The 24,791-nt window shown below is 47.6% G+C and overlaps 1 protein-coding gene across 4 annotated transcripts in view; it reads left to right on the forward strand.

Moving 5' to 3' along the window:
• The window catches only part of LOC138257912 (mucin-like protein 2), a 625,312-nt gene that overhangs the window by 158,714 nt on the left and 441,807 nt on the right, over positions 1–24,791 (forward strand). For all 4 annotated transcript variants that reach the window (XM_069205907.1, XM_069205908.1, XM_069205905.1 and 1 more), the window contains exon 4: positions 5,320–5,385. In XM_069205907.1, coding sequence (XP_069062008.1) covers positions 5,320–5,385 — 66 coding nt within the window. The remainder of the gene's footprint in view (positions 1–5,319; positions 5,386–24,791) is intronic.

Raw genomic sequence — 24,791 nt, forward strand, 5'->3', positions numbered from 1 at the left:
TGGTGACAATTGTTGCAGGTTTCCCAACTTTATAGCCAGGAGACAGGTCACTCACCTCAGGCAGTCCCCCTCGCTGGCCCAGTTCAGGAAGGACATCAAGACTTGGCTCTTAGAATGATCAGCGCCTTGAGAACCCCTAGTGAAAAACTGCACTTTACAAATATCTGATTGCTTGATTGATAGATTGGTCACTGTCCTCTTGCTGACGTCTTAATGGAGCAGGAGAGCACGTTTAGTATCTATGATGTGAAATACTGAAAGAACATTTTCTGTAAAGCTAACAACGTGGCACATATTGTGAATTGCACATGATCAGTTTAGGAGGCTGGCCTGGCTTGTAGTGGGTACCAGAGGTACGTACACCTTGTGCCAGGTCCACTTATCCCTTATTAGTGTAGAAGAGGTGTTTCTAGCAGCTAAGGCTGATAGAAGGTAGCTATGGCAAAGCAGCTTAGGCTGAACTAGGAGACATGTAAAGCTCCTACTATATCACTGGTGTCATATGCACAATATCATAAGAAAACACAATACACAGATATACTAAAAATAAAGGTACTTTATTTTTATGACAATATGCAAAAAGTATCTCAGTGAGTACCCTCAGTATGACGATGAGAAATATACACAAGATATATGTACACAAACCAAAATTATGCAGGTTGTAGCAAGAAAAGTAATGCAAGCAGTGTAAAGTTACAATAGATTGCAATAGGAGCACATAGGTATAAGGGCTACACAAACCATATACTCCAAAAGTGGAATGCGAACCACGAATGGACCTCAAACCTATATGAGCTTGTAGAGGGTTGCGGGGACTGTAAGAAAACAGTGTGGGTTAGAAAAATAGCCCACCCCCCGACCCTGAAAGGTAGGTGTAAAATGCACTTACTACCCCCAGAGAGCACAGAAGTCGTGATAGGGGGATTCTGCAGGAAGAACAAACACCAGCAATGTAACAACAGTGGATTTCCGGACCTGTGTACCTGTAAGACAAGGGGACCAAGTCCAAGAGTTGCTACAGTGTTGAGAGTGGGCAGGAGCCCAAGAAATGCCAGCTGAGGGTGCAAGGAAGCTGCCAGTGGTTGGAAGAAGCTTGGTGTTCTGCAAGAACGAAGAGGACTAGGAACTCCCCCTTTGGAGGATGGATGTCCCACGTCGTGAAGAAGCTTGCAGAGGTATTCTCACGCAGAAAGACCGCAAACAAGCCTTGCTAGCTGCAAGGGTTGCGGTTAGGGTTTTTGGATGCTGCTGTGGCCAAGGAGGGACCAGGATATCGCCACTTGGATGAGGAGACAGAGGGGGCACCCAGCAAGTCAGGGAGCCCTCACAGAAGCAGACAGCTCCCGTAGAAGTACCTGACCAGGCACTTGGAAGAAGAGTGAACCGGAGTCCACCCGAAGTCAGGAAAGGGAGTCCCACGACGCCGGAGGACAACTCAGAAGGTTGTGCACTGCAGATTAAAGTGTCGGGGACCCAGGCCTGGCTGTGCACAAAGGAAATCCTGGAAGAGTGCACAGGAGCTGGAGCAGCTGCAAATCACGCGGTACCCAGCAATGCAGTCTAGCGTGGTGAGGCAAGGACTTACCTCCACCAAACTTGGACTGAAGAGTCACTGGACTGTGGAAGTCTCTTGGAGTTGCTGAGTTCAAGGGACCACGCTCGTCGTGCTGAGAGGGGACCCAGAGGACCGGTAATACAGTCTTTTGTTGCCTGCGGTTGCAGGGGGAAGTTTCAGTCGACCCACGGGAGATTTCTTCAGAGCTCCTGGTGCAAGAAGGAGGCAGGCTGCCCCCAGAGCATGCACCACCTGGTTACAGTCGAGAAAGCCGGCAGGATGAAGCGATACAAGGTTGCTAGTAGTCGTCTTTGCTACTTTGTTGTGGTTTTGCGGCGTCCTGAGCAGTCAGCGGTTGATCCTTTGGCAGAAGTTGAAGAGGGAGATGCAGAGGAACTCTGGTGAGCTCTTGCATTCGTTATCTGAAGAATTCCCCAAAGTAGAGACCCTAAATAGCCAGAAAAGGAGTTTTGGCTACCTAGGAAGGAGGATTGGCTACCAAGAGAGGTAAGAGCCTATCATAAGGAGCCTCTGACGTCACCTGCTGGCCCTGGCCACTGAGAGCAGTCCAGTGTGCCACAGACACCTCTGTTTCCAATTTGGCAGAGGTCTGGGACACACTGGAGGAGCTCTGGGCAGCTCCCCTGGGAGGTGCAGGTCAGGGGAGTGGTCACTCCCCTCTCCTTTGTCCTGTTTCGCGCCAGAGCAGGGCTGGGAGATCCCTAAACCGCTATAGACTGTCTTATGCAGAGATGGGCACCATCTGTGCCCATCAATGCATTTCCAGAGGCTGGGGGAGGCTACTCCTCCCCAGCCTTTCTCACCTTTTCCAAAGGGAGAGGGTATAACACCCTTTCTCTGAGGAAGTCCTTTGTTCTGCCTTCCTGGGCCAGGGCTGTCTGGACCCCAGGAGGGCAGAAACCTGTCTGAGGGGTTGGCAGCAACAGCAGCTGCAGTGGAGACCCCAGAAAGGCAGTTTGGCAGTACCCGGGTTCTGTGCTAGAGACCCGGGGAATCATGGAATTGTCCCCCAATGCCAGAATGGCAGTGGTCGGACAATTCCATGATCTTAGACATGTTACATGGCCATGTTTGGAGTTACCATTGTGACGCTGTACATAGGTAGTGACCTATGTACAGTGCACGCGTGTAATGGTGTCCCCGCACTCTCAAAGTCCAGGGAATTTGCCCTGAACGATGTGGGGGCACCTTGGCTAGTGCCAGGGTGCCCAAGCACTAAGTAACTTTGCACCCAACCTTCACCAGGTGAAGTTTAGACATATACGTGACTTATATGTTACTTAAGTTCAGTGGTAAATGGCTGTGAAATAACGTGGACGTTATTTCACTCAGGCTGCAGTGGCAGGCCTGTATAAGGATTGTCAGATCTCCCCATGGGTGGCAAAAGAAATGCTGCAGCCCACAGGGATCTCCTGGAACCCCAATACCCAGGGTACCTCAGTACCATATACTAGGGAATTATATGGGTGTACCAGTATGCCAATGTAAATTGGTGAAATTGGTCACTAGCCTGTTAGTGAGAAATTTGGAAAGCAGAGAGAGCATAACCACTGAGGTTCTGGATAGCAGAGCCTCAGTGAGACAGTTAGTCATCACACAGGGAACACATACAGGGCACATACTTATGAGCACTGGGGCCCTGCCTGGCATGGTCCCAGGGACACATAGACTAAAACAACATATATAAGCTGAAATATGGGGTAACATGCCAGGCAAGATGGTACTTTCCTACAATCAGTACTCTGTCTACACTCGCCAATGTGTGCACAAGTATTACTGTGCTTTTGAGTGCTGCAACACCAAAGGCTGCACACATCATTCACAATTACTTGTGTTAGTGTAAACGGATGGAAAGTATGTGTATGTGAGACATGGATTTCCCTGAAATACCTGCATGAACTTGCAGAGGTAGTGCTTCGTGCAAGTGTCACTGATGGGATGATTTCTGCAGATCCAGGGGCACAGCCACCCCTCCCCGTGCACACCAGTGAAAGCGGTCACGATTCCGAGCCAGCAGATAACAAGGGACCCCAATCACATCAGGCACCTCGTGGCACAGTGCAGCGCCTAGTAAAAGATGAAGGGGCCTGTGCCCTGGCTGAGAGCGATAATGACGGGGTGCCTGACAGTAATGGAATGCGTATTACCGCCGTGAACTCCTCAAAATGTCCAGCTTTTAAATTCTCAGGTTCATAAATCTCTAGCGCCAAAATTTGATAACAAATAAATGATTACATTAAATACAACACTAGTCTGTTTTCGGAAAGACACGCACACCTTATTTGGGTGAGGAAATGCAAAAACAAAATTGTCAATTCCAATTTTGGGGTGCACAAGCACGACAGCGGTGTGACGAATGCCATGTCAGTCGTGCCGTGGCATGGCAGCAAGGAAACCTGTATTTTGGTTTGCATCTTGTTACTAAACCCTGGTCCGGTCTGGAACTAAGACAAATGAAACAAGTGAAAAGAGCAGGAGCCTATGAAGTACTTAGGTATGCGCGGCATGGGGTACACCGGACGCACAATGTGGAGATATACGAAGAGTCTCATGTTTTCCGCTCCATCCTGCGAGATGCCATCCTGGCGCTGGGCAGGTAGAGTGATGAGGGGGAGGGGCACACAATGGCCAGTCACTGCATGGCTTCATCATAAAGCCATATAGCGATTGGTCAGGTGCTGTGATTCTGAACCTCCTTCCAGAGAGAGGCCTCTCCGTGCCTACTGAGCCAATCCACATGTTGCTCTCTTCCTATTTATGTTTGCGAATAGCATGAGAGCAGCACCAGGATTAGCTGTGCCAGGCTAACCTAGTGCTCCTCAGGACACTGGGGGCTGTGGCTGTTATCCCCTGACTTGTTAAGGGTTATGCTGTAGGAAGAGGGCTCAAGTGTGCATCTTGGGCTGGTCACAGGAAGGTATCAGTCCAACCTGACATGCGCAAGGTCAGACCAAATGGCAACTAAGCCCCACCTCTGCTGGCCCCACTTTTAAGGAAAGGCACCCAACTCGGCCCATTGCTAAAATAAAAGCACAGAGCACAGGGAAAATCTGCTTTTAATTAAAGATTTAATCAGGGGGCAACAAATACAGGAGGGCAACGCCCCCTACGCTCCAATGAAGGAACCGCCCGTCCCTCCTTGTTGCTTTCCTGTTTATTTACTTCTCCCCCAGCCCCACATTGTTTTCTGTCTCTCATCCATTTGATTTTCTCACCACTGCACTCAGTATTGCTCCCTGTCTTCACCGTCTGCTTTTCTCTGCCCCCACCCAAGCCCTCCAAGTTGCTCCCCCATCCGCGCCTCGTGTTGATTACTCCAAACAAGCGGCTTCTCCCAGCAGAGTTCCCTTGCTGTGTCTGCCCTGTATTGGTTCCCACCACTCACTATTAGAAAAAAGTTCACTAAATAAAAAGGGAGAACAAGGCCTGTTATTTCTCACAGGTAAAATGACACGAGCAGCTGCATCAAGCTTTTTTTAATTCTTCTTTAGACATGCGGCACAGCATCGCTAAAAACCAGTGCAAAAGGTGGGACTTATTGGCTTTGCCAGTGCTTGTTGTTATATCATCTATGTGTGATTTGCTCATTGTACAATGTGATGCCCCCCTTTTCGTCTGAGGTAAACAGGTAGGTTCTGGAAAAAATTCAAACATTATTTTTGAAAGTTGAAATAGTATCTGACGCAAAAGAAGTGTCCCTTTCTGCTCTTTCCCCTAACTATGTATTTCAAATTGTCTTGTAGGAAGATCTACAGGATGTTTCTACACTTGAAGATGAAGCGACTGATAGTAATGATACTGATACTAATGTAAGTGTATTTTTGTCAAATCCTGAATGAAGCCCTTCATCTCTGTTTTATCCAAGTCCCTCTTCTCTTTTCATACATATGTTATGTTCTCCAGTATATGGTGCAGCTTGTGAGTGCCCTCTTGTGGTGTCAGAGGGCACTGCTGAAACGTGAAGATGTTGTGTACTTTATGACATCACATCAGCTCATCACCTCCTTCACCCACTCTCCCTGGGTTTTCACAGACTGAAGGGACTCATGGCAGGGATTGTTGGCTGTGCTGCTGCCTCTTAGGTGCCCATTCCTCTCCCAGCTACACATAAGGGACTAGGTGTCCTGCACTGTGGAGGGAGTCTCTTGTCCTGGAAAATATTGCTATTTTATTGTCTAACTTGCAAACTAAATGATCCTCTCAGATGCACATCCTGGTGTCTCTTCCTATGTTTGAAGCCCCCTTACCGTCTCTGCGGTCTCTGGGGACTTCAGGAAGTGTCCAGAGGGTGGGACATTGCAGCACGACCCTTATGGTTTTCCATCCGTCTCCATCAGAAGTCCTCATTTGTGGGATGCCATGGAAGCCTGAGTGCTGCTTTCGGACCCTTCTGCACCTTCTCCTTGTCGGAAGAGCAGAGCGCAGGGACCACAATTCACGTTTCTAATAATCTAGGCAGGACAGAGGTTACAATTACATATGTCCCCGTCCTTTGTACACAGCAGTGAATACAATCCTAGCAAGCATTTTCAATGCAATGGGTCTCGCCTTTGTTCGAGTTAGAGCGATTAGCGTTGTAAATTCCTAACTGGAGTTTTCTTGCCACATAAATTGAAAATTAAAAGTACAACAGTTGACATAAGCGAGCCGTTTCAAAGCGCCACAGCGGCCATGAGCGCGAGAGACACAAAAGGAAAAAGAAGTTTTCTCACAGTCAAACATATCGGCAATGTGCAATTATCCTTGTGACAGGGTCGGTGTCCAAGTCGGTAACAAAAACTGCCCCAAGAAGGGACAAACGTAAAGCATTTACCAATCTCATCAAAGGATTTTTGAAAGCTTCATGGTTAAAAGCTTCAACTTACAGTGTCTTGGAATTGGGCAAGCAACAAAACCAATGTTTATTCTGCTGAAATCAGTGGGTTTTGTTATGACAAGTCCTAGCTGATTAACCTTATAGGTAAGCAAATCCGAAAGCCCACCTGCAATTCCTGTGGATCTTCTAAGGTGTTTGTAAGTGGTTCAGACTGTGCCTGGCCTGAAACAGTGGAATGTGTGTACCACATGGACCCACTAGTACACTTTAACACCTAAGACTGCTTCCAGCATGTTTCATAAAAGCTTTCATATGCCCCAAAAAACAAGCTAAGTGGCCTTCGTAGGCACCAAAAGTGTTAAAACGTTTCCCAAGCGTGCCATCAAATGACTTTTAAGTGTCATTGTTGTCACGAAAGGTCTCATTGTACGACCAAAAAAAGAAACTCAAATTGCCATAAATCCCAAAACCGTCACAGTGTACATCTAAAACGCTCAAAGTTCCCCTTATATGCCACAAAATGCCACATCATACTCCAAAAAGTATAATTTAACCACCATGTCATCACACTTGAATGGCGTCCCCACACTCACCAAGTATGAGAAAATGGTCCTGGACGAGATGGGGGCACCTCTGCTAGTACAGGGGTGCCCTTACACTCAGTTACTGTGCACACAGCCTTCAGGGTTGGAAGGCCTGACATATGGGTGACTTACAAGTGACCTGGTGCAGTGTAAATGCCAGGGAAAGGGTGCTTGCACCATTTCACACAGGCTGCAATGGAAGTCCTGGAAAAGCCTTTGGATGGGCTCCCTATGGATAGCAAAAGAAATGCTGCAGCCCATAGGGATCCCCTGGAACCCCAATGCCCTGCTACCTGGGTATCATCTACTAAGGGCTTATAATGGGGCACCAGTGTGCAAATTGTGGGGTGAAATACAGTCTACGAAGCAAGTTGTAAGGGAGGGAGCATAATCACTAGGGTCCTAGTTAGCAACATCCCAGTGAACAGAGTCAAACACACTGACAAACAGACAAAAGTGAGGGTAACAGGTATAGAGAAGGGCTACTTTCCTACAACCCCTCCCTCAAACAAAGGACAATAATGCTAACCTTGGCCATTTGAGACTTTATTGTCTAAGTGTTGATAAGTACAGAGTGGCTCAATAATAGAATGGTTACTCCCATTATCATCCACTATTTGGTTCCTTCCTTGTGGGGAGGTGTACCACCCTGTTTGTTGAACAATTTTCCCTGAAGTATAATTAAACTGTGGACCCTGTGACTCCTTATTTCCCAAGTTAGGAACTAGTGATAGAGCAGGGCAGTGTGACTGTCCTTGTGGCTCTATAATAGGGCAGGTTTGCTGTCCTAGGGGTTGGAAAGCTAGACAGGGATGCTGTCTGTAGGAGGCTGGCCTGGCTTGTAGTGGGTACCAATGACACTTACACCTTATGCCAGGTCCAGTTATCCCTTATAAGTAGATTAGTAGTGTTCTAGCAGCTTAGGCTGATTGAGGTAGCTATAGCAGAGCAGCCAAGGCTGAACTAGTAGACATGTAAAGCTCCCACTATACCACTTATATCATATAGCACTATATCACAAGAAACACAATACTCAGAGTTACTAAAAATAATTCTTGAAGTCGTAATCTGAGGAAAAGCCCACTGGAGAGACCCTAAATAGCCCTCAGAGGAGGATTTGCTACCTAGTAAGGTATGCACCTATCAGGAGGGGTCTCTGACGTCACCTGCTGGCACTGACCACTCAGAGGCCTCCAGTGTGCCCCCACACCTCTGAAAATAAGATGGCAGAGGTCTGAGACACACTGGAGGAGCTCGGGGCACCATCCCTGGGGTGGTGATGGACAGGGGAGTGGTCACTCCCTTTTCCTTTGTCCAGTTTCGCGCCAGAGCAGGGACTGGGGTTACCTAAACCGGTGTAGACTGGCTTATGCAAGGAGGGCACCATCCCTGCCCTTCAAAGCATTTCCAGAGGCAGGGAGAGGCTACTCCTCCCCAGCCTGTAACACCTATGTCCAAAGGGAGAGGGTGTAACACCCTACACTCAGAGAGAAAATGCTTTGTTCTGCCTTCCTGGGACTGGGCTGCCCAGGCCCCCAGGAGGGCAGAACCCTGTCTGTGGTGTGGCAGCGACTGTAGCTGCAGAGAAAACCCCAGAGAGCTGGTTCGGCAGTACTGGGGGTCCATGCTGGAGCCCCAGGGATGCATGGGATTGGCTCCCCAATACCAGATTTGGAACGGGGGAACAATTCCATGATCTTAGACATGTTACATGGCCATATTCGGAGTTACCATTGTAAAGCTACATATAGGTATTGACTTATACGTAGTGCACGCATGTAATGGCCCGAACTATGTGGGGACACCTTCGCTAGTGCAAGGGTGCCCTCACACTTAGTAACATTGCACCTAACCTTCAGCAAGTGAAGGTTAGACATATAGATGACTTGTAAGTTACTTAAGTGCAGTGAAAATGGCTGTGAAATAACGTGGACGTTATTTCACTCAGGCTGCAGTGGCAGGCCTGTGTAAGAATTGTCAGAGCTCCGTATGGGTGGCAAAAGAAATGCTGCAGCCCATATGGATCTCCTGGAACCCTAATACCCTGGGTACCTAGGTATCATAGTCTAGGGAATTATAAGGGTGTTTCAGTATGCCAATTGAAATTGGTAAATGTGGTCCCTAGCCTATAGTGACAAATTTAAAGGCAGAGAGAGGTTGGGTAGTGAAGTTCTGATTAGCGGAGCCTCAGTGATACAGTTAGTCACTACACAGGGACACACATTCAGGCCACAAACTATGATTACTGGGGTCCTGGCTAGCAGGATCCCAGTGAGACAGGCAAAACACACTGACAAATAGGGTTTTCACTCTGAGCACTGGGGCCCTGGCTAGCAGGGTCCCAGTGAGACAGTAAAAACACACTGACATACACTCACAAACAGGCCAAAAGTGGGGGTAACAATGCTAGAAAGAGGCTACCTTCTAACACTGTCTTAGCATGTTTAGAGCTGGTCAAAACCATGGATTTATCGGCTCTAAAGGAAGACAGAGTTTCTGTCCTAAGGTGTCAGGGGTGGTGCAAGGTTGTTGCACTAAAGTTTCCCTGGAATGGCAGGAAGGTTGCTCCATTCGTTTCAAGAAGGGGCAGGTTTTCTGTCCTTTCCTATGTTCCTACCAGAGGGTTCATCAACCCCTGGGAGCTAAGCTTGTGTAGTGTATGTACCACCTTGGTGGTGGTATCCTCCTTCAGAGGAACGTTATCCTTAGTGAAAGGATGGGCAGGGGATAACTCAGTATCCTCCATGCTTATGATTTTAGGAGTATCCTGTGCTATTATTTCGTGCTCCAGGGCTCCTTCCCTACCTTGCTCTTTCATCTGCTTGGAGATGAGGGGGGGGGGCAAATGTTTGCGGATGCCCAGAATGGCTGCATGGGCAAGTAACTCATCCTCAGCCCATGGTGAAGTCTCTAGGTCATTTCCTAGGAGACATTCAACAGGTAGGTCAGGAGAGACTACTGTTGGAGGCTGGCCCTCTATGCAGTGTGCAAAACCAAGCACACTATGCAGAGGATTTAGGCAACCACACGTTGGTTCCCAGAGGTAAAAATGAAACCACCTAATGCTCCAGTTTTTAAGGTAGCTGGTCGAGCAGTTAGGATAATCCAGGAGATGGGCTAAGTATTTGTTGTACTCACAAATCCAATCATGCACCACTCACACTCAAAGAATAATTTGAAGGCAGATTTTATAAAAATACTTCAGACTTTTATATAAGTTTTAAGACTAAGATCTTTAAAATACTTTTCAAGTTATGACTTTTTGAAGTTTTTGCAAAGTGAGTCTTTCTGTGCGTAATTATGCACCATTGGAATCAATGCACAGTCACCTTTACAAATGCAGTAACAATCACACAGTTGAGTTACCAGCCTCTTCTCTTGAGGGGTGGCCAGAGTGGTCGGTGGGCACACTGTGCCAGATGGAGAGTCTCAAGCAGCTCCAGGTTCTGGCGGGAGCAGCGTTGGAGAGTTTCTTAGCACAGGCACAGGGCCACCTGGATGGGCCACTTGGAAAATGAGCTAGTTTGCAGACTTAAAGTTGGTGCCTGGGTTCCCCTTGGGCTGATGAGGTTGTTAGGGGTTTGGGACCCGGGGCGCACAGCATATCCCGTGATGCAAGGCCCAGGGCGGCCAGGTGCAGGCTATTTTGAAAGTTTTGAATGCTGTGCGCAACAAAGTCCAGTGGAGCTGGAGGTGAGTATTTTTGCGGGCAGCTTACAGGACAACGGGGGTACTCTGGTCAGAGGTCCAGGGTGTTTCTGAAGTCCCTCGATTACGGCTGCCCCCTGATCCTCTTTCATCTCTGGGGGAGCTGTTTTTCTGCTTGTCCGAAGTCAGCTGACCACCACCCAGGCTATTGGTGTAACACAGCCACTAGAGGGCGCAGTGCCACCAAACTTGGCACAGTTGTAGGTCACATCTGGGCAGTCATCGGTGTTTTGTCGGGTCTGGCTGTAGCTTCTGGTCGCAGAGATATCGGCAATTCAGTGAAGTGACCCTCACTGGTTTGTTGGTGCTTTGCAGGTTTCTTAATTTCTTTGAGTGGTGCCTCCACTCAGGAGGGAGATCTGGGGTAGTTCTTGAAGCCTGGAGGTCCCCTGGGTTTCTTGGAGTCAGTCTAGTGTCCAGCTCCTCCGCAGCGGCGATTTTTGGGTCCTGGGTGCAGCAGGCAGGGTTTGGCGCCTTTTCTTGTGCAGCAGGTCCTCAGTTCTCTTGCTGTGGTCTTCTTTTGGTGCTGGTTTTCCTTTCCTCTTTGAATCCTTTTCAAATCTAAATTCTTGGTCTAGCGGAGCCCCTTAAATACTGAATTTAACCAGGAAGCGTCCAAAGAGACACTTACCCATGGGTGGCTACGCCCACTACAGTGACCACTTTCTGTGGGAATAGTCACTTCCCTAAACCTAATTGGCTATTTCCCTCCATTCCAAGATGGATAAAAATGAAATGAAGGGTCCACCTCGCCTGCAAGCCCCTAGGGGTGGTGCATGCTCAGTGAGGCACTCCTCCTACCCTTTTTGTGGTTTCCCGCATTTGCTCCCTCCAGAAGTGGGGGTTTGGAAAGGGGGAGGCCATCTGCTGCTAGCAGCAGGCCTGGGGGTCGCGTTTCAAGGGTGGTAGCCCTTTGAAGCTCACTGCCAGGGCAATGCACATTCCTGAGGGAGAGGAAGTTAGCTCCTCCTCCTAGGAAGGGCTTTGTTTCACAAACCAGAGAGACAGGGCTCTCCCCCACGGTTTGTGTATTGGCCGTCTGGATGTGGCAGGCTTGCTGGAACCAGTCAGCAACCATGCCAGGATAGTTAGCTTTTTTAGGGGGCACCTCCAAGGTGCCCCTTGGGTACTTTTTATAATAAATTCAGTACTGGTACCAGTTTGGATTTATCATTCTGAGTTGTTTGATATCAGAGTAGCCATTATGAAGCTGGGAAACTAGTATTGACCAGTGTCCAGCACATAAATTAAAATAGCTGCTCCGTTCACTAACTATGTCCCGGGCTTGCCTTGCCCCTAAAGTACTCACTGTGTTTGAGTAGGAATAACTATTTATATATGTAAAGTGGTTTGTAGAAATGACTCATGCAGCAACACATCACCTCTATTTACAAACCTATCCCAATAAACATCTGTCTTTTGCAAACATGACTTTGTGACATGCGGACATGTGAGTTTTTTGAAAATGCGCTGGAGTGCAGAGAATGGCCGTCAAGGCGTTTCTAAATCAAACAAGCAAAGCCTAAGGTCTGGTTTTGGCAAGCATGCAACAAAAAAGACGAGCCGACGGCCGCCATCAGCACAAAGCAGACACAGAAAAAGGGAAACATAAGTTTGCCCGCAGTAAACGGTATTGGCAAAAGTGCAATTATCCATGTGACCGGCAAAAGTGCTATTATCCATGTAACAGGGTCCATGTCATGCAGAGTGCTCGACTGCTGCCCAGCGAGATCCTGCTGCGTAGGAAATAAAACGAAACAGTTGTCCAGAAGCTGGGAAGAAAACACAGAGCCTTGTATGTTTTCAGTAGTTGTCCGGTGCGCTCGAGAAGGGCTAAACACTGGAAAAGGCATGCCATATGCATGCCTTTCACTAGTGAAAGCAAGCAAATTTTAAAAGGCAAGCCCACGAACCAATGAAAGTGACAAGCGTGACATGGTTGTGATTACAAGCCCACAGAGAGATTACACCAGGGACAGAGCGTTTTGCGCTCAGCCCTAAAAAGGTTTTCCCCATTAATTTTTTCATAGAGATTTTGAACAGCAATAGTGCAAAAACTACTGGATGGAATTACACCGAATTTGGCAGGAAAGTAGGACCTGGTCCAGAAAGAGTGTTTTTTTTTGTTTTGTTTTGGTGTTATTCTTTTCAGTACTTTTTGGGAAATTAAGGGAAAAACTAATTTGTATATCTAGGGACGCAAAGGATTTGTGACCCCTAGCGATCGCGTGCTGGGATCTGATTGGCTGACAACACTTCAACACTTCAACAGAAGTTGTTGAAGTGTTATCAGCCATCTTGGGACTTGGCTTCAGCCGAATCCCCCAAAAAAAGTAAAAAAGAAAAGAAAAGGGGCCAGGGTAGAATCACTCTGACCCCATAGCTCTAGGGGTGAGGTCCCCAAGGGACCCTCCCCACACCTTCCAGAATAAAAGCATTTTTTTTTATTTTACGAGCAGATACTCAGTAGACCCGTGAATCAAAAAGAAAATGAAGGGCGGGCTCCTGCACTTCTTCAGCCTAATACCCCCAGGTGGGCCAAGTCCTGGGGGCTTTTTAAAAAAAAAAAGCAGGGGGACTCCTGGGCCCCTCCTGCTGCCCTGAGGACCACCACCCCAGGGCGATCTCCTAATTAATGCGGGGGCCCTCTGGCCCCCGTCGCTACCCTGGGGACCACCACCCCCTGGGGCAAATGTTTACAAAATTAAAGGGGGGGGGTCACGATGGGACACCCGTTCCCCAGGGACCACCACCTCCCAGGGGCTATGCAAACATTGGAGGGGGTCATGCGGCTCCCCTTGAGGAGCCTCTGATGGCCCTGGGGACTGTCATCACATAGCTGTTTTCTGTGGCTTGGTTGCAGCACTGAAGCCAAGCCACAGCAAACAGTTCGGGTTTTGACGGCAGGATCTTTAAACTTTAAAGCAGGTCCCGCTGTCAAAATCTGACATTTCATCTCTGTCCCCTGCATGCGTGCAGAGAACATAGATGAAATGATTCAGCAAGCAGGGAGCTGATGCCTAGGCATTTCCATGCTTGCTTAAGCATTGGCACTGCAAGGGAAGCCTTAAGGCTTCCCCGCAGTGCCAAGTAGCCCATAAAAACTTTGTATTAAAAAAAATAATTAAAAAAGTAGGGACCACAGGGGGAGACCTTCTTCTTCCCACGCAGTCCCACATAGCATGTAAAGGGCTTTGTAATAAAAATAACTAAATAAATAAATTCCTAAATAAATAAATACATAAAATAGGGTTGCAGTCCTTCACACTGGGCTATGGGGGTTCGAATCAAGGTGGACTCATTTTTTAATTTTTTTTATTTAAGAAAAAAAAATCTACTTTTTAAAATATATTAAATAATCTTTTTTGTTAAATCCAACAAAAATATCTAATTCTAAGTATATGAGATATTAAACCCTGAAAAAACTCTCTTTCTCTCTCACTTTCTCTCACTTTCTGTCTCTCTTTCAATCAATTTCTCTCAATCACACAACCACTGAGACACTCCAGTCATACACCCACTCACAGACCCACTCAGACACTCACACACCCACTCACACAACCACTCAGACACTCACACACCCACTCACAGACCCACTCAGACACTCACACACCCCCTCACAGACCCACTCAGATACACACACACCCACTCACAGACCCACTCAGATACTCACACACCCACTCACAGACCAACTCAGACACTCACATACCCACTCACAGACCCACTGACTCCCTCATGCAGCCACTCACAGACCCGCACACAGACTGACGTACTGTCACACCCAGACAATCTGACAGCCACTCTCCCAGATAAACTCTCTCACACCTATTCTCACACCCAGAGAAGCTGTTGCTAACTCCCCCTGCGCACGGCGAAAGGGCTGTGCACAGTGTGGGTTTAGGTGGGTGGGGAGTGTTGGCGGCAGGGTCTGGCTGCCGGCAAGGTGTTGCGGGCAACGTCCCCTCCACATGGGTGAAGGACGTGCACAGTTGGCTGCTTATAGGGGGTTGGCCCCAGGCCTAGCTGGAGGCCAGGCTATATGTTAAAAAAACAGAGAAATTCAGTGTAAAAAACAAAGGTTACAAGGAAGTTATAGTTACAAAATTGAATTAAAAAAAAACATAGAAATTCACTTAAAAAACAAAGGTTACAGGTACTTTATAGTTAGGCTCAAATTTAAAACATACAAAACCATAGGAATTCACCAGTTATAGTGAGAGTTACCTCAAGTAACTATAACTCGTGTTTAAGGTAACTATAACTCGCACCCTCGCCATGCACTGCAAAATACCTTCCAAATTACAGCAATCACGCCATCTTACATAGCATTGTTGATCATATCATTGTGATATTTGCAGTAAAAAAAAATTATGAAAAAACTGTACATGGCGGAGGCGCGAGTTATAGTTATCTTAGGGCACGAGGTTTACTGAAAACACAACGTATTCGCCTGCCCATATCTAGACGATTGGCTTATCAAAGCATCCACATTTGAAGAGGCTCAACTACACTAAAATTGGACTTCCGATCTCCTTCGACGGCTGGGCCTTCAGATCAACCATGCAAAATCAACCTCCGTCCCAGTATAAAGGATACAGTAATGGGTACTTTCATCAATACCCTCACAGCAAGACAGTTATCAACACTTCAGAAATCTCAAGAGCTCATGAAAGCTCTCATCGAACCATGGGGGCATTATCCTCTCTCCTCGGCTCAAAGGCCTTCTGCATATTTCTCACGCTGAATGCTCGTCTTCACATGAGACCTTTACATGAACGGCTCGAGGACCAGTGGGACCAGCAGACGGGAAATTGGGATGACAGGATTCAGCTTTCCCATTACCCGAAACTGTCACTGAAATGGTGGCGCTCTCCAACCAAATATCCTGCGAGAAACACCATTCCATCAGGACATTCCTGTTCGAACAATAGTCACGGATGCCTCTCTCGTAGGATGGGGAGCCCACATGGGCCACCTACAAATCAGGGGAAGTGATCACAGAGAGATTAAATTTATCAAAATAATCTCTCAGAGCAGCGCACATCCATCGTTCTCCTCCAACTCCCTGCTTGTTCAGATGGACAATACTGCAACCAGGTACTACCTCAACAAACAGGGAGGGACGGGCCCTTGTCTCACGAAGCCCAGACAATCTGGAAATGGCTTCTTGCCAGGGACTTGTTGATAACTGCGACCCATCTTCCAGGAGAGCAAAATACCCAAGCCGATTCTCTCATCAGACTCATCCCCGAAAAACATGAGTGGGTCTTAAACAACGATGTAGTTCAAGACATCTTTCAGTGGTGGGGAACTCCGACCATCAATTTGTTTGCCACTGCACCAAATGACAAAACTTTGCATCAAGGTACTTCCAGCCAGGGACCCGGGGGAATGTCCTCTGGATCAATTGCTCTTACAGATTTCACTACACTTTTCCACCAATTCTCTTAATTCTAGCAGTCCTCAACAAACTATCCCAGTCGAGAGCTGTAGGAAAGTACCATCTTGCCTGGCATGTTACCCCCAATTTTCACTGTATATATGTTGTTTTAGTTGTATGTGTCACTGGGACCCTGTCATCCAGCGCCCCAGTGCTCATAAGTGTGCCTGAATGTGTTACCTGTGTAATGACTAACTGTCTCACTGAGGCTCTGCTAATCAGAACCTCAGTGGTTATGCTCTCTCATTTCTTTCAAATTGTCACTAACAGGCTAGTGACAAATTTTACCGATTTACATTGGCTTACTGGAACACCCTTATAATTCCCTAGTCTATGGTACTGAGGTACCCAGGGTATTGGGGTTCCAGGAGATCCCTATGGGCTGCAGCATTTATTTTGCCACCCATAGGGAGCTCTGACAATTCTTACACAGGCCTGCCACTGCAGCCTGAGTGAAATAACGTCCATGTTATTTCACAGCCATTTTACACTGCACTTAAGTAACTTATAAGTCACCTATATGTCTAACCTTTACTTGGTAAAGGTTAGGTGCAAAGTTACTTAGTGTGAGGGCACCCTGGCACTAGCCAAGGTGCCCCCACATTGTTCATGGCCAATTAACCGGACTTTGTGAGTGCGGGGACACCATTACACGCGTGCACTACATATAGGTCACTACCTATATGTAGCTTTACAATGGTAACTCCGAATATGGCCATGTAACATGTCTATGATCATGGAATTGCCCCCTCTATGCCATCCTGGCATAGTTGGCACAATCCCATGATCCCAGTGGTCTGTAGCACAGATCCTGGTACTGCCAAACTGCCTTTCCTGGGGTTTCACTGCAGCTGCTGCTGCTGCCAACCCCTCAGACAGATTTCTGCACCCCTGGGGTCAAGCCAGGCTTGTCCCAGGATGGCAGAACAAAGGACTTCCTCTGAGAGAGGGTGTTACACCCTCTCCCTTTGCAAAATGGTGTGAAGGCAGGGGAGGGGTAGCCTCCCCCAGCCTCTGGAAATGCTTTCATGGGCACAGATGTGCCCAATTCTGCATAAGCCAGTCTACACCGGTTCAGGGGACCCCTTAGCCCTGCTCTGGCGCGAAACTGGACAAAGGAAAGGGGAGTGACCACTCCCCTGACCTGCACCTCTCCTGGGAGGTGTCCAGAGCTCCTCCAGTGTGCTCCAGACCTCTGCCATCTTGGAAACAGAGGTGCTGCTGGCACACTGGACTGCTCTGAGTGGCCAGTGCCACCAGGTGACGTCAGAGACTCCTTCTGATAGGCTCCTTCAGGTGTTAGTAGCCTATCCTCTCTCCTAGGTAGCCAAACCCTCTTTTCTGGCTATTTAGGGTCTCTATCTCTGGGGAAACTTTAGATAACGAATGCAAGAGCTCATCAGAGTTCCTCTGCATCTCTCTCTTCACCTTCTGCCAAGGAATCGACTGCTGACCGCGCTGGAAGCCTGCAAACCTGCAACATAGTAGCAAAGACGACTACTGCAAATCTGTAACGCTGATCCTGCCGCCTTCTCGACTGTTTTCATGGTGGTGCATGCTGTGGGGGTAGTCTGCCTCCTCTCTGCACTAGAAGCTCAGAAGAAATCTCCCGTGGGTCGACGGAATCTTCCACCGGCAACCGTAGGCACCAAAAAGCTGCATTACCGGTCCCTTGGTTCTCCTCTCAGCACGACGAGCGAGGTCCCTCGAATCCAGCAACTCTGTCCAAGTGACCCCCACAGTCCAGTAACTCTTCAGTCCAAGTTTGGTGGAGGTAAGTCCTTGCCTCACCTCGCTAGACTGCATTGCTGGGAACCGCGACTTTTGCAGCTACTCCGGCCCCTGTGCACTTCCGGCAGAAATCCTTTGTGCACAGCCAAGCCTGGGTCCACGGCACTCTAACCTGCATTGCACGACTTTCTAAGTTGGTCTCCGGCGATGTGGGACTCCTTTGTGTATCTTCGGGTGAGCACTGTTTCACGCATCATTGTAGTGCCTGTTTTTGGCATTTTTCCGGGTGCTACCTGCTGCTGAGAGGTCTCCTTGTCTTGCTCGACGTCCCCTCTACCTCCTGGTCCAATTTGTGACCTCCTGGTCCCTCTTGGGCCACAGCAGCGTCCAAAAACGCTAACCGCATGATTTGCAGCTAGCAAGGCTTGTTGGCATTCTTTTGGCGGGAAAACACTTTTGCACAACTCTCCACTGTGAGTGAAATCCTTCCTCCAAAGGGGAAGTCTCTAGCCCTTTTTGTTCCTGCAGAAACCTAAGCTTCTACTGTCCAGTAGAAGCTTCTTTGCATCCACAGCTGGCATTTCCTGGGCATATGCCCATCTCCGACTTGCTTGTGACTTTTGGACTTGGTCCCCTTGTTCCACAGGTACCCTAGATTGGAAATCCACCATTGTTGCATTGTTGGTTTGTGTCTTTCCTGCATTATTCCTCTATCACGATTTCTTTGTCTTTTGGGGAACTTCAGTGCACTTTGCACTCACTTTTCAGGGTCTTGGGGAGGGCTATTTTTCTAACTCTCACTATTTTCTAATAGTCCCAGCGACCCTCTACAAGGTCACATAGGTTTGGGGTCCATTCGTGGTTCGCATTCCACTTTTGGAGTATATGGTTGGTGTTGCCCCATCCCTATGTGTCCCCATTGCATCCTATTGTAACTATACATTGTTTGCACTGTTTTCTAAGACTATACTGCATATTTTTGGAATTGTGTACACATATCTTGTGTATATTTCCTATCCTCTCACTGAGGGTACACTCTAAGATACTTTGGCATATTGTCATAAAAATAAAGTACCTTTATTTTTAGTATAACCGTGTATTGTGTTTTCTTATGATATTGTGCAAGTGACACTTGTGGTACTGTAGTAGCTTCACACGTCTCCTAGTTCAGCCTAAGCTGCTCTGCTAAGCTACCATTATCTATCATCCTAAGCTGCTAGACACCCTATACACTAATAAGGGATAACTGGGCCTGGTGCAAGGTGCAAGTACCCCTTGGTACTCACTACAAGCCAGTCCAGCCTCCTACATCTATTTACAAACCTATTCCAATAAACATCTGTCTTTTGCAAACATGACTTTGTGACATGCGGACATGTGAGTTTTTTGAAAATGCGCTGGAGTGCAGAGAATGGCCGTCGAGGCGTTTCTAAATCAAACAAGCAAAGCCTAAGGTCTGGTTTTGGCAAACATGCAACAAAAAAGACGAGCCGACGGCCGCCATCAGCACAAAGCAGACACAGAAAAAGGGAAACATAAGTTTGCCCGCAGTAAACGGTATTGGCAAAAGTGCAATTATCCATGTGACCGGCAAAAGTGCTATTATCCATGTAACAGGGTCCATGTCATGCAGAGTGCTCGACTGCTGCCCAGCGAGATCCTGCTGCGTAGGAAATAAAACGAAACAGTTGTCCAGAAGCTGGGAAGAAAACACAGAGCCTTGTATGTTTTCAGTAGTTGTCCGGTGCGCTCGAGAAGGGCTAAACACTGGAAAAGGCATGACATATGCATGCCTTTCACTAGTGAAAGCAAGCAAATTTTAAAAGGCAAGCCCACGAACCAATGAAAGTGACAAGCGTGACATGGTTGTGATTACAAGCCCACAGAGAGATTACACCAGGGACAGAGCGTTTTGCGCTCAGCCCTAAAAAGGTTTTCCCCATTAATTTTTTCATAGAGATTTTGAACAGCAATATTGCAAAAACTACTGGATGGAATTACACCGAATTTGGCAGGAAAGTAGGACCTGGTCCAGAAAGAGTGGTTTTTTTTGTTTTGTTTTGGTGTTATTCTTTTCAGTACTTTTTGGGAAATTAAGGGAAAAACTAATTTGTATATCTAGGGACGCAAAGGATTTGTGACCCCTAGCGATCGCGTGCTGGGATCTGATTGGCTGACAACACTTCAACACTTCAACAGAAGTTGTTGAAGTGTTATCAGCCATCTTGGGACTTGGCTTCAGCCGAATCCCCCCAAAAAAGTAAAAAAGAAAAGAAAAGGGGCCAGGGTAGAATCACTCTGACCCCATAGCTCTGGGGGTGAGGTCCCCAAGGGACCCTCCCCACACCCTCCAGAATAAAAGCATTTTTTTTTATTTTACGAGCAGATACTCAGTAGACCCGTGAATCAAAAAGAAAATGAAGGGCGGGCTCCTGCACTTCTTCAGCCTAATACCCCCAGGTGGGCCAAGTCCTGGGGGCTTTTTAAAAAAAAAAGCAGGGGGACTCCTGGGCCCCTCCTGCTGCCCTGAGGACCACCACCCCAGGGCGATCTCCTAATTAATGCGGGGGCCCTCTGGCCCCCGTCGCTACCCTGGGGACCACCACCCCCTGGGGCAAATGTTTACAAAATTAAAGGGGGGGTCACGATGGGACACCCGTTCCCCAGGGACCACCACCTCCCAGGGGCTATGCAAACATTGGAGGGGGTCATGCGGCTCCCCTTGAGGAGCCTCTGATGGCCCTGGGGACTGTCATCACATAGCTGTTTTCTGTGGCTTGGTTGCAGCACTTAAGCCAAGCCACAGCAAACAGTTCAGGTTTTGACGGCAGGATCTTTAAACTTTAAAGCAGGTCCCGCTGTCAAAATCTGACATTTCATCTCTGTCCCCTGCATGCGTGCAGAGAACATAGATGAAATGATTCAGCAAGCAGGGAGCTAATGCCTAGGCATTTCCATGCTTGCTGAAGCATTGGCACTGCAAGGGAAGCCTTAAGGCTTCCCCGCAGTGCCAAGTAGCCCATAAAAACTTTGTATTAAAAAAAATAATTAAAAAAGTAGGGACCACAGGGGGAGACCTTCTTCTTCCCACGCAGTCCCACATAGCATGTAAAGGGCTTTGTAATAAAAATAACTAAATAAATAAATTCCTAAATAAATAAATACATAAAATAGGGTTGCAGTCCTTCACACTGAGCTATGGGGGTTCGAATCAAGGTGGACTCATTTTTTAATTTTTTTTATTTAAGAAAAAAAAATCTACTTTTTAAAATATATTAAATAATCTTTTTTGTTAAATCCAACAAAAATATCTAATTCTAAGTATATGAGATATTAAACCCTGAAAAAACTCTCTCTTTCTCTCTCACTTTCTCTCACTTTCTGTCTCTCTTTCAATCAATTTCTCTCAATCACACAACCACTGAGACACTCCACTCATACACCCACTCACAGACCCACTCAGACACTCACACACCCACTCACACAACCACTCAGACTCTCACACACCCACTCACAGACCCACTCAGACACTGACACACCCCCTCACAGACCCACTCAGATACTCACACACCCACTCACAGACCCACTCAGATACTCACACACCCACTCACAGACCAACTCAGACACTCACATACCCACTCACAGACCCACTGACTCCCTCATGCAGCCACTCACAGACCCGCACACAGACTGACGTACTGTCACACCCAGACAATCTGACAGCCACTCTCCCAGATAAACTCTCTCACACCTATTCTCACACCCAGAGAAGCTGTTGCTAACTCCCCCTGCGCACGGCGAAAGGGCTGTGCACAGTGTGGGTTTAGGTGGGTGGGGAGTGTTGGCGGCAGGGTCTGGCTGCCGGCAAGGTGTTGCGGGCAACGTCCCCTCCACATGGGTGAAGGACGTGCACAGTTGGCTGCTTATAGGGGGTTGGCCCCAGGCCTAGCTGGAGGCCAGGCTATATGTTAAAAAAACAGAGAAATTCAGTGTAAAAAACAAAGGTTACAAGGAAGTTATAGTTACAAAATTGAATTAAAAAAAAACATAGAAATTCACTTAAAAAACAAAGGTTACAGGTACTTTATAGTTAGGCTCAAATTTAAAACATACAAAACCATAGGAATTCACCAGTTATAGTGAGAGTTACCTCAAGTAACTATAACTCGTGTTTAAGGTAACTATAACTCGCACCCTCGCCATGCACTGCAAAATACCTTCCAAATTACAGCAATCACGCCATCTTACATAGCATTGTTGATCATATCATTGTGATATTTGCAGTAAAAAAAAAATATGAAAAAACTGTACATGGCGGAGGCGCGAGTTATAGTTATCTTAGGGCACGAGGTTTACCGAAAACACAACGTATTCGCCTGCCCATATCTAGACGATTGGCTTATCAAAGCATCCACATTTGAAGAGGCTCAACTACACTAAAATTGGACTTCCGATCTCCTTCGACGGCTGGGCCTTCAGATCAACCATGCAAAATCAACCTCCGTCCCAGTATAAAGGATACAGTAATGGGTACTTTCATCAATACCCTCACAGCAAGACAGTTATCAACACTTCAGAAATCTCAAGAGCTCATGAAAGCTCTCATCGAACCATGGGGGCATTATCCTCTCTCCTCGGCTCAAAGGCCTTCTGCATATTTCTCACGCTGAATGCTCGTCTTCACATGAGACCTTTACATGAACGGCTCGAGGACCAGTGGGACCAGCAGACGGGAAATTGGGATGACAGGATTCAGCTTTCCCATTACCCGAAACTGTCACTGAAATGGTGGCGCTCTCCAACCAAATATCCTGCGAGAAACACCATTCCATCAGGACATTCCTGTTCGAACAATAGTCACGGATGCCTCTCTCGTAGGATGGGGAGCCCACATGGGCCACCTACAAATCAGGGGAAGTGATCACAGAGAGATTAAATTTATCAAAATAATCTCTCAGAGCAGCGCACATCCATCGTTCTCCTCCAACTCCCTGCTTGTTCAGATGGACAATACTGCAACCAGGTACTACCTCAACAAACAGGGAGGGACGGGCCCTTGTCTCACGAAGCCCAGACAATCTGGAAATGGCTTCTTGCCAGGGACTTGTTGATAACTGCGACCCATCTTCCAGGAGAGCAAAATACCCAAGCCGATTCTCTCATCAGACTCATCCCCGAAAAACATGAGTGGGTCTTAAACAACGATGTAGTTCAAGACATCTTTCAGTGGTGGGGAACTCCGACCATCAATTTGTTTGCCACTGCACCAAATGACAAAACTTTGCATCAAGGTACTTCCAGCCAGGGACCCGGGGGAATGTCCTCTGGATCAATTGCTCTTACAGATTTCACTACACTTTTCCACCAATTCTCTTAATTCTAGCAGTCCTCAACAAACTATCCCAGTCGAGAGCTGTAGGAAAGTACCATCTTGCCTGGCATGTTACCCCCAATTTTCACTGTATATATGTTGTTTTAGTTGTATGTGTCACTGGGACCCTGTCATCCAGGGCCCCAGTGCTCATAAGTGTGCCTGAATGTGTTACCTGTGTAATGACTAACTGTCTCACTGAGGCTCTGCTAATCAGAACCTCAGTGGTTATGCTCTCTCATTTCTTTCAAATTGTCACTAACAGGCTAGTGACAAATTTTACCGATTTACATTGGCTTACTGGAACACCCTTATAATTCCCTAGTCTATGGTACTGAGGTACCCAGGGTATTGGGGTTCCAGGAGATCCCTATGGGCTGCAGCATTTATTTTGCCACCCATAGGGAGCTCTGACAATTCTTACACAGGCCTGCCACTGCAGCCTGAGTGAAATAACGTCCATGTTATTTCACAGCCATTTTACACTGCACTTAAGTAACTTATAAGTCACCTATATGTCTAACCTTTACTTGGTAAAGGTTAGGTGCAAAGTTACTTAGTGTGAGGGCACCCTGGCACTAGCCAAGGTGCCCCCACATTGTTCATGGCCAATTAACCGGACTTTGTGAGTGCGGGGACACCATTACACGCGTGCACTACATATAGGTCACTACCTATATGTAGCTTTACAATGGTAACTCCGAATATGGCCATGTAACATGTCTATGATCATGGAATTGCCCCCTCTATGCCATCCTGGCATAGTTGGCACAATCCCATGATCCCAGTGGTCTGTAGCACAGATCCTGGTACTGCCAAACTGCCTTTCCTGGGGTTTCACTGCAGCTGCTGCTGCTGCCAACCCCTCAGACAGATTTCTGCACCCCTGGGGTCAAGCCAGGCTTGTCCCAGGATGGCAGAACAAAGGACTTCCTCTGAGAGAGGGTGTTACACCCTCTCCCTTTGCAAAATGGTGTGAAGGCAGGGGAGGGGTAGCCTCCCCCAGCCTCTGGAAATGCTTTCATGGGCACAGATGTGCCCAATTCTGCATAAGCCAGTCTACACCGGTTCAGGGGACCCCTTAGCCCTGCTCTGGCGCGAAACTGGACAAAGGAAAGGGGAGTGACCACTCCCCTGACCTGCACCTCTCCTGGGAGGTGTCCAGAGCTCCTCCAGTGTGCTCCAGACCTCTGCCATCTTGGAAACAGAGGTGCTGCTGGCACACTGGACTGCTCTGAGTGGCCAGTGCCACCAGGTGACGTCAGAGACTCCTTCTGATAGGCTCCTTCAGGTGTTAGTAGCCTATCCTCTCTCCTAGGTAGCCAAACCCTCTTTTCTGGCTATTTAGGGTCTCTATCTCTGGGGAAACTTTAGATAACGAATGCAAGAGCTCATCAGAGTTCCTCTGCATCTCTCTCTTCACCTTCTGCCAAGGAATCGACTGCTGACCGCGCTGGAAGCCTGCAAACCTGCAACATAGTAGCAAAGACGACTACTGCAAATCTGTAACGCTGATCCTGCCGCCTTCTCGACTGTTTTCATGGTGGTGCATGCTGTGGGGGTAG

Source organism: Pleurodeles waltl, chromosome 2_1 (genome assembly GCF_031143425.1).
Source record: "Pleurodeles waltl isolate 20211129_DDA chromosome 2_1, aPleWal1.hap1.20221129, whole genome shotgun sequence".
Lineage (NCBI taxonomy): Eukaryota > Metazoa > Chordata > Amphibia > Caudata > Salamandridae > Pleurodeles > Pleurodeles waltl.